This window comes from Coregonus lavaretus, assembly GCF_964263955.1.
Source record: "Coregonus lavaretus genome assembly, chromosome: 13".
Classification (NCBI taxonomy): Eukaryota; Metazoa; Chordata; class Actinopteri; order Salmoniformes; family Salmonidae; genus Coregonus; species Coregonus lavaretus.
Window position 1 is genome coordinate 8,823,774 of NC_140000.1, and position 11,105 is coordinate 8,834,878.

General features: G+C 42.3%; 1 protein-coding gene across 1 annotated transcript; it reads right to left on the reverse strand.

The window, feature by feature from the left end:
• Nucleotides 1-8,275: 8,275 nt before the first annotated feature.
• On the reverse strand, nt 8,276-10,777 carry LOC311139466 (small ribosomal subunit protein uS4). Its single transcript, XM_084174346.1, has 5 exons — nt 10,753-10,777; nt 10,044-10,155; nt 9,820-9,942; nt 9,306-9,492; nt 8,276-8,525 (listed from the first exon to the last, which is right to left on the reverse strand). The coding sequence occupies exons 2-5, from the start codon at nt 10,138-10,140 to the stop codon at nt 8,348-8,350; spliced, it is 585 nt and encodes a 194-aa protein (XP_084030472.1). The 5' UTR covers nt 10,141-10,155; nt 10,753-10,777; the 3' UTR covers nt 8,276-8,347.
• Between the last annotated feature and the right edge of the window lie 328 nt (nt 10,778-11,105).

Genomic DNA, 11,105 nt, shown 5'->3' on the forward strand with positions numbered 1-11,105 from the left:
AAAACTCCGCCCATGGACACTGCCCAGTTCCATAAATGAGGCAGTACATTTCAAGAAGAACCAGTCATTTTGGTTGAAATGGTTTGTAATTTTATATTAATATAGCGAACCCATTGATTCTTGAGGAATATTACTTAATGTCTCATAAGCGTTGTTCCACTGTCGTACCCAATGATACAGTATACGGGTAATTCTTCAACTATGGTACTCTTTGAGCTAGACAGTTTCAGAAAATAAAAACATTTCTACAAACAATTTTTTAGTATCAGTTGGTTTCTCAATCTGTCTGGAAACCTTCCCTGAAGTTGGCTGTGATGATTTGTATTTACTAATATATATTTTTTACCATTTTTATCTGACAGTCCAAGAAAACGGTCATTTCCATCACATAACAAAACATGTATTTTTAAGAGAAAATAATGAAATATCTTCTGTTATAAATATATTTGATTAAATAGCACACACATATCTGTTCAAATTTGTAATTTATTATTTTTTTCAGAAATGTAACTGTAAAGATTTTACAATGTTTACACTAAAAAACACCTAAAACTAGGTCAATGGAACATTTCATTTTCTTATCATAGCTCAAAATCATATATTTCTCAAAGTGTATACACAAATCTTAGCCCTAACTGCACAATTATCAACACCACTGAATATAGTTGGTTTGATTGTATGTTTTTTATATGTTTTACTTTAAAATATGTGTTGTGGTGGAAATGACATGGCGTGGCGGAAGAGACAGTGTGTGGCGGAAATGACAGATAGGCAACTTCCAATTAAAAAAATTTTTTCTACTGCTCTATGTGGTGAACCAGAGCAAATCAATAAGCAACAGCATTTGTGAACAAAAACATATCACCAATATTTTTAAATTAAAAACAATCCAAAAAATGAAAAAACATGAATTTGTGTTAAAAATCAGCAAATCATTTCTTCACTGTTTTCTACATGCTGAACTAGAGCAAACTAGTACAAACTAGAGCAAACCCTTTATGTCATCATTACCTTAACATAACCTTAATATAACCAGTTGAATAACAGATAAAATAGGCAATATATTTTGAAATTGAAAACTTATATGCCTATGCTGAACCAGAGCAAACACTCTGTACTTAAACATTACTGTCATGTGTGTTATATCGTAAATCCATGTACTGTCAAACGTAATCATGTGGAATAACAAGTTGAATCTGACTAAATAGACATTGTATTTGCTAAATACTGTATCTGTCAAACTTGCATATGGGCCAGAGGTTCAGTTATGTTTCATGGTCAAGAACAGAGCATATTTCTTTCCAAACTGTTGGCTCCACCATCACATGCCTCTTTGTTACTGGTTGAGGCTCTGGGACCAGCCTGATCACATCTTCTGGCCGGTACCAAATAACATCGTCTCTCATAGGCCAGAAGAACTTGTTTTTGCCAATATGACTCATGGTTCTCACCAGAGCACAACCCTCAGGGTCCACATCCTGTATAATGCCAGGGTAAGGATCCCCATCATACCGTACCACACACCAACTTCCAATCAGTCCCTCATGCAGGTCTATGATGGGTTGAGATGTGCTGGTAAGTGTGCTTGAACTTGGTGATCCCAATGCAGTCTCCATGTTCTGTGCTCCCAGTATGTTGACTTTTTTGAGACCAAAACACTGGCAAGGATGGGGATCTGCACAAAAGCAGCTGAGAACTCGCCAAAAAATCTCCTCCGGTCTTGTAGAGACAATCTAAAAGAACAAAGTGCATTTGAATACTGTGGAGATATAAATTGAAAAATGTTAAACTCTCATAACAAAAGTGACATGTGTGATACCTGATGTATCTGCATGGTTCCTTTGATGGTCAGCAGGTCATCAGGAAGGAGACTATCCATCTCTTCAATTTCCCCCTCAGTGATGTACATTAACTTGACAGTTGATGGCTGGTTAAGCAGTTGTTCATACAATACTTTTCCAGTTGGAAGGTCAATGCCCTTGGCCACAAGCGAGTCTGCTTGGCGCTTAACAGCCGCACCAATTCCATCAGCTGGGCCCTTCCCATGTCCGGCCTCCAGAAAATGCCAGGTCACCTTTTTGAATCCTAGCTCATATGGTACTTTGCTCAGGAAAAAAAAGTTCTTTTTTGACCTATACTGAGTGGTTGGGCCATCACTTATGACATGCAGGGTGGTTGCAGCTGTGTTTTGTTGTTTGAGGTAGGGAAGCACTTTTTTGAGGTGAGCCCAGATTGCAGATGGGTCATGGCGCATTGAGGAACTAATGGTGCAAACAGACACAACACCATTCTTCGTGTGAGCCACACCAGTATGGAGGCTTACCTGCTGGTGGGAATCGCCAAAATGGACCGCTTGGATTTCATTGGAAAATTTGCACATGTAATTTTCTGCGAAGTCAATTTGTAGAACAATACTGTCTTCGTCAATCTTTTCTTTTAGTGCTCTCAAAGACAGATATTGGTGTTTTATGTTGTGAATGTGCTTTCCCATCTTTTTTTTCAGTTGGTCAGAAAAGTCATCCAAAAGTGTCTTCAAAGTCCCATATACTTTTTCCTTCGTTGTGTGGTGAACTTTAATCATTTCTTTGGAGCCGTCTTTTTTCTTTTTTTCTCTGTCCTCCACAGAGCTTCTCCATTCAAACCACCAGGTTTGCTCCCCAGCATCGAAGGCAGAGGTTTGGAGTTCATGGTCTTTACAATCCAGACACTCCCTGTACATGCATTCTTTTGTCACATTTTTGCATGTAACTGAATACATGAGATCGGTGACTTTGGACGTTTTAATGACTTTGTGAAAGAACAGTTTGTTTGCCATGAACTGTATGTTTGAGTGTAGCTTACACAGACATGTGTCTCTGTCTTTGATCGTTGGTTTAACAATCCAAAAGGGTCGCTTTTTGCAAAACTCTGCATAGGAGAGTCTGACTTCGGGATTCTCGTGTCTAAACTTCAGGTGCAGTGTCTGCATAGAATCCACCAGGAAGCGCTTTTGCATTTTATTTTTCATCTTTGTAATTGTCTCTTTCTTTCCAGTAGTGGCCCTACTGTTATCGTCGCGTTCTAAAAACTTTGTTATCTTTTCCTTCACTTCTTGGCTGACTCTGTTTCGTTGTGTTTTGCGGGTGTATTTGAGTTTGTCGGCCCTTGTCATGTTTGTCCTGATTAGTTTTGTAGAGAATCCAAACTCCTTCTTGGCCATGGTGACCAGGCGGTATTTTTTTAAGATTTTGCCAGCCACAAGTTTGGAGATCAGTTGCCGAGCTTTACGATTGTCAACATTCTGATACTTTTTTCTTATTTCTGACATAATGGTGTTATGGAATAGGAGTGTCTTCTTTAATTGCTTGCTTTCTTGCTGCATCTGTTGCTTTGTTTTCATTTTAGGTGACTCTAGGATCCCCAGGTTCTTCTTCAGTCGATTACTTCTTTTTTTGTATTTTTCAACTTTTCTGAGGGCATCCTCAAGCTTTTGTTTAATGTCATTAAGATCTCTGTACACCTTTGCTTTTGCCTTCGCAACCTTTTTTCTCCCTCTTTTCCTCTGTGGAGTTCTCTCTGGTGTAGGCTCACACAGCTGAGGTGTTTCAGGGATGTCTTCTGCATTAACACTCATGTTGTCTGGTGATGGTGGTGGTGTTGTATGTGCCATGAAACTATTCACTGCTGAGACCATTTTCCATTTCCTACGTCTGTTTCGTTGAGAAATTCGCCACTGTCTTCTCATTTTTCGTTGTTCTCTTTTCGGCATTTCTGTCACAGATTTAACAACACCTTGTTGCTTTTTCTTCAGGTATCTTTCTCTGTCCTTCTTGAGGGACTCTGCATATTTAAGTGGATCTGATTTTATTCTTTCTCTGTATGATCTTGACCTCTGTGCTGTGGTATTGCTTGCCATCTTAAAGAAAGAGCCAAGACATCATGTCAAACCTACTTATCTATTGTTCTCTTATTTACCAACAATATTGTAATATTGTTAAAACTGTTTTTGAATTTAGTATCAGTATTATAGCCCAAATAATTTGCTGTTTAGCACGAACAATGTCATTTCCACCACAACCTGTCTTTACCACCACAATGAACACCGTGGTGGAAATGACTGTGGTGGAAATGACATTTCCCCACTTTCCCTCTAAAATCTCATGCTATGTTAGCCTGCTAATATTAGTTTTAGAGTTAGCATTAAATATACACAAATTACACATTATTAAATTAAATGTATCCAGTTATTTTTTACGTCCATGTGAAATATGAGCTGTTTGGAAATGACGACCAATAAACATACTCTCAGTTTTACTCATATTTACCTTGATTTTTCTTCTTTTCATTACCCCCTGTAGAGGACACCATTTCATCCAGCCATGTGTTCCACTGTGGAGTTTCTGTTGCTATGGTTACTAAATATACAAACCTAAAACACTGATCCCAGGATTCTATTTTGTACAGTGTGGTGGAAATGACAGTGACCCCAAGGGACAAGGGTTCTATTTATGAAAAATATAGGAAAATGTGAATATGTATCACAATATATAATATGTAGAATTGAAATAAATGGTATTTTATCATTTGTACTTGAAATCTACATTATTTAAATATTTAATTTAGAATTAAGCGAGGTTGAAGATACAAAGTCTGGCTTAGGGACAGAGGGAAAACAGTAAAAACCATGCATAAAAGGCCTCATATTATATAATAAAAAGAATGATTGAGCCATGATACATTTTTTATAAGTTCCCCTTAGGGTGGAGTAAGTATGACAAAAACAAAAAAGAAGAAATGTTTTTTAGTTTTTATTATTTCATCCAGGGACAAGAAAAGTACCATAGTTAAAGAATCACCCATCACTGAACAAAAATGTAAACACAACATGTGAGCAGAGTGCCTCATGGTGGCAGAGTGCCTCATGGTGGCAGAGTGCCTCATGGTGGCAGAGTGCCCCATGGTGGCAGAGTGCCCCATGGTGGCAGAGTGCCTCATGGTGGCAGAGTGCCCCATGGTGGCAGAGTGCCCCATGGTGGCAGAGTGCCTCATGGTGGCAGAGTGCCTCATGGTGGCAGAGTGCCTCATGGTGGCAGAGTGCCTCATGGTGGCAGAGTGCCTCATGGTGGCAGAGTGCCTCATGGTGGCAGAGTGCCCCATGGTGGCAGAGTGCCCCATGGTGGCAGAGTGCCTCATGGTGGCAGAGTGCCTCATGGTGGCAGAGTGCCCCATGGTGGCAGAGTGCCCCATGGTGGCAGAGTGCCCCATGGTGGCAGAGTGCCTCATGGTGGCAGAGTGCCTCATGGTGGCAGAGTGCCTCATGGTGGCAGAGTGCCTCATGGTGGCAGAGTGCCCCATGGTGGCAGAGTGCCCCATGGTGGCAGAGTGCCCCATGGTGGCAGAGTGCCTCATGGTGGCAGAGTGCCCCATGGTGGCCCATACTTTTTTTTTAAAGGTATCTGTGAACAGATCCATATCTGTATTCCCAGTCATGTCAAATCAATAGATTAGGGCCTAATTTATTTATTTCAATTGACTGATTTCCTTATATGAACTGTAATTCAGTAAAATATTTGAAATTGTTGAATGCTGCATTTATATTTGTGTTCAGTGTATATTCGCCATCAGAACTCAAAATAAGCTTGTTTTATGCCATTGTTTGTAACCAATGTTGTTAAACATGGTGAAAACTATAATTTGATATCATGGATGGTTATTCCTTGCATCCATAGCAGTCTATGAATATGAGTGTTTCCATTTCTCCAGCCCCATACTAAGAGAGGAGGGATGGTTGCTTTGTTATCATTTGAACCACAGGCCTTTTGAGTCCATTTCAAGAGTGGCAAATGTATGAATATAGTCAGTCTAACTAGGCTGTTGGATAAAACATGCATTTTACCTATATTTCTTCACCACAAATCCACAATCCCATTAGTTAGGGCAGACAAAGCACTTACCCTGTGCTATTTCTTCAGACAGCCTACAGGGAGGTCAGAGACCTGGCAGTGTGGTGCCGGGACAACAACCTCAGCAAGACAAAGGAGCTGATCGTGGACTACATGAAACGGAGGGACGAGCAAGCCCCCATCCACATCGTCAAGGATGTTGTGGAGCAGGTCGAGAGCTTCAAGTTCCTCGGTGTCCACATCACTTAGGAACTATCATGGTCCACACACACAAGTCGAAGAGGGCATGAAAACACCTTTCCCCCTCAGGTTGAAAATATTTGGCATGGACACTCAGATCAAATTTCTACAGCTGCACTATTGAGCGCATCTTGACCGGCTGCATCACTCGGTATGGCAACTGTTTGGCATCCAACCGCAAGGCGCTAGAAGATAGTGTGTACGGCCCAGTACATCACTGGGGCAGAGCTCCCTGCCATCCAGGACCTCTACACCAGGCAGTGTCAGAGGAAGGCCCTAAAAATGGTCAGATCTGATACCACACCTCACTGATGCAACAAGTCTGAAACAAACAGGACACTGAACAGCTTCTACCCACAAGCTATAAAACGGCTAAATACTTAACCAATAGCTACAGATTATCTGCATTGACCCTTTTTTGCCCTCTTGACGGGTCACCGTTCATCTATCCCGTTGCCTAGTCACTTACCATCTATGTCAATTCCCTAGTACCCCTGCACATCACCTCGGTACCCTGTGTATCTAATCAAGTTATGGTTAGTCAGTATGTTATTTTTCAGCTATTTCTCTGCATTGTTGGGAAGGGCCCATAAGTAAGCAGTTCATAGTTAGTCTACACCTGTTTACAAAGCATGTGACAAATAAAATTAGATGAGTTGTCACTCCAATATCCAACACAGAGCAAAGGACCAAATTACATTATTCCCATAAAATGTCCAACAATCACACGTCTAAACTCAGCAAAAAAAAGAAACGTCCTCTCACTGTCAACTGTGTTTATTTTCAGCAAACTTAACATTAGTAAATATTTGTATGAACATAACAAGATTCAACAACTGAGACGTAAACTGAACAAGTTCCACAGACATGTGACTAACAGAAATGGAATAATGTGTCCCTGACAAAGGGGGGGGGTCAAAATCAAAAGTAACAGTCAGTATCTGGTATGGCCACCAGCTGCATTAAGGACTGCACCAGATTTGCCAGTTCTTGCTGTGAGATGTTACCCCACTCTTCCATCAAGGCACCTGTAAGTTCCCGGACATTTCTGGGGGGAATGGCCCTAGCCCTCACCCTCCGATCCAACAGGTCCCAGACGTGCTCAATGGGATTGAGATCCGGGCTGTTCGCTGGCCATGGCAGAACACTGACATTCCGGTCTTGTAGGAAATCTCGCACAGAACGAGCAGTATGGCATTGTCATGTCAGGATGAGCCTGCAGGAAGGGTACCACGAGGGAGGAGAACGTCTTCCCTGTAACGCACAGCGTTGAGATTGCCTGCAATTACCACAAGCTCAGTCAAATGATGCCGTGACACACTGCCCCAGACCATGACGGACCCTACCCCTCCAAATCGATCCCACTCCAGAGTACAGGCCTCGGTGTAACGCTCATTCCTTCGCCTATAAACGCGAATCCAGCCATCAGCCCTGGTGAGAAAACCGCGACTCGTCAGTGAAGAGCACTTTTTGCCAGTCCTGTCTAGTCCAGCGACGGTGGGTTTGTGCCCATAGACGACGTTGCCGGTGAGGAACTGCCTTACAAGCCCTCAGTCCAGCCTCTCTCAGCCTATTGCGGACAGTCTGAGCACTGATGGCGGGATTGTGCGTTCCTGGTGTAACTCGGGCAGTTGCCATCCTGTACCTGTCCCGTAGGTTTGATGTTCGGATGTACCGATCCTGTGCAGGTGTTACGCGTGGTCTGCCACTGCGAGGACGATCAGCTGTCCGTCCTCTCTCGCCGTCTTAGGAGTCTCGCAGTACAGACATAGCAATTTAATGCCCTGGCCACATCTGCAGTCCTCATGTCTCCTTGCAGCATGCCTAAGGCACATTCACGCAGATGAGCAGGGACTGTGCATTTTTTTTTAGGGTGTTTAAGAGTCAGTAGAAAGGCCTCTTTAGTGTCCTAAGTTTTCTTAACTATGACCTTAATTGCCTACCCTCTGGTGCATGTTCATTAATTGTATGTATTCATTAAACAAGCATGGGAAACAGTGTTTAAACACTACAATAGAGCTGTGAAGTTATTTGGATTTTTACAAATTATCTTTGAAAGAGGATCCTGAAAAAGGGATGCTTCTTTTTTTGCTGAGTTTATAACCCTAATGTAGCCATTATGCGTAGTCTATTGTGAAAATGACAAATTGAAGTAAAGTCAAATAATTTTTATTATTATTGAAAAACATTAAGTGTCAGACAAACACCCCCGGTCAGCCTCCATTTTAATCCTCCTCTTCCTCATCAGCTCCTCCAGCGCCACCCTGGCCCTTCTTGGCATTCTTTCTCTTGACACGGCCGGGGCGTCCACCACCGTATGGTGAACGCAGGGAGAAGTCAATGTGCTTCTGGCTGTCCAGGCGCACCACGAAGGAGGGGATGTTCACCACCTGCTTGCGCACACTGGAGGGAGAAAGGAGAGATCAATGAGTGATTTGTTCCACCCCCCATTTAATAGCCTAAACAAATAACCATCTAGATGGGGATAGTTTGGCATCAATGACAGGCCTCATTCACGAGGAATTCTTGACAACACAGGAAGTCTGAATATTCATTTTAATCATCGGCCTGCCTGATGAGGTAAGCTACTCTTACCAAACTCAATTGAAGACCCTGCGATTGCCTTACAAGTCAAATACACAGCATACACTTGACAGTTTGCCATGACCATTGGTACACATATCTGCCCGAGGTGCAATCCCCCATACATTACCTGTCAAGCCAATAAGCCATGGTAGCAGTCTGCCTCTTGCTTGGCTCTGGGCAGTCTTATCGACAAGGTATACAGTTTGTTACTGCATTGACCTTGCTGAAACTGTTTGCCCACTCTTGATCAGCAGGATTGGCTCTGGGCAGTCATAGACAAGGTATACGGTTTTTTACCGAATTGACCTTGCTGAAAATGTTAAACCGCGCTCAGCGACGCGCTATCGTTTCAGAGGCCCTCTAAGGATTGAGAAAGTATCTCATGAGTTGAGTCACCTCATAACAATAGTCACCTGAACAGTTAGTGTAGCCATGTGAGAAAGGACAACATTTTAGAAAAATACATGTTACAAATGGTTTATCACCAACCCGTCACAAGTTTATCATAGACGCTATTCAAAATAACAGACTAGTGTAATGATCTACCGACTTGTCCTTTCAAGCATGGCAATCTAGTGACCATCTTCCTTAGCTTACCGGATGTGCCTCTGGCGGATGAGAACGCGGGCATGGTGGATGCTCTTAGCAAGGCCCAGCTTGAACACCTGCGTCTGCAGCCTCCTCTCCAAAAAATCCTCCACTTTCAGGCCCAGGATGTAATCGAGCTTCATCTTGCCCTCATCCAGCACACCGATCCTCACCAGGCGCCTGAGCAGGGCGTTACCTAGAAGATAACCATTTTCAATCACAACGTAGGGCCCTCAAATATATCTGGACCTAATAGAGACCAGGAACCCCAGGTGGGTGCAATGAATTCAGGTAGAACAGAACAAGCAGTAGTCTGGACCTCGTAGGGTAAGATCTGAATAACCCTGACTTAGGGCATCTGGAAATCTGACTGACGGCCTCATTCACGAGGAATTCTTGACACCACAGACAATCTGAATATCAAAATGTTAAATCATTGGCCAATGTTTAACTAGCTAACAGCGCAAAGCATTTCTAAGAGCAGTCAAAATATAGCTCAGAGCACAAGCTAGATGTGGTGTACCTTCAAAGAGACGCTTGGGGTCCTTCTCATCCAGAGTGAGCAACTCTCTGGCGGCCTTGCGGATCTTGGCCAGGGTGAACTTCACCCTCCAAACCTCACGCTTGTTCCTCAGACCATACTCCCCTGAGAGAGATTAAAGTCAATTTACTGAATAAAAACAAGATATTTAGAGACCAGCAGTTTCAATATAAATATGAATCAAAACCTGGTATTTGCACACATACCGATAAGTTTAAGCTCCTGGTCGAGACGAGACTTCTCGAAGGGGCGACGGGGGGTGACATAGGTCTTGCGACAAACCCAACTCCTGGCAACGGGCATGGTTGGTCAAAGTGCCTGAGGAATAATTGATATGGCTTTTCAGTTCCAATATAGCGATTACACAAGTGGACATAATGAATCTCGACCCATGTTAATTATTCTGCAGACCATCATACGTCATACACCATTAATACTAACATGTGTAATAAGGCAGTTATGCTATTAGCAAACTATAAGTAGATGTAATTGTATTGATCAGGGTCAGTTTACTGAGAGAGGCTCTGCTAGTGGTTATCCTTGTAGTTACTAAGTAACTAGTGTAACTTGGCCGTTGAAACCAACACTGGGAACATGTTAGTTATTTAACTAGCCAAGTAACTAGCGTCTAAGGATTGCGTTGAGAAGATGCATCGACTACTACAGTACATTAACGTTTGGCCTCACCGGCGCCATGTCACTCTTGCTAGCTAACGTTAGCGTGCTAACCACGTTGTAAAGTGCGTGTCCGACTGACATGAACGAATATGGCAGAAGTTATGCCAAAAATATACAAAAGATGTTCGCCGTTACCGAAATGCACAATTAAACGTATACATTCAATACTTTCCAACATTGCGACCCTACTTCTACGGAAAAACAAGACAGACACTAAATAACATGGCCTATTATTACCTGTGTTCCACAGGCTAGTGCGATAAAGAGGAAGTCAAATTGGATTTCTCCAGTATTTATATGGATCCCGTGAACTACATTTCCCATCAATATGTGACGACACCACTTCAAAGCAGCAGTTGGTGAAATACCCCCCTCTGTTGTTCAACTTTAAAACTACCACTTTGTTAGTTAAACCAAAACCGTTTATTTTCACTTGCTGAACAAGAACAACGAACTTTTCAAACAACTATCTAGTCTAGTGTACTACACGGAATGAACGTTGCCATGTATTATTTTGTGAGCTTTTGTTTAGGCCTCTGTTCGAATATTGAACATTGTTTAGAAAATGTCTCAAAATGTGTGTGTGTGTG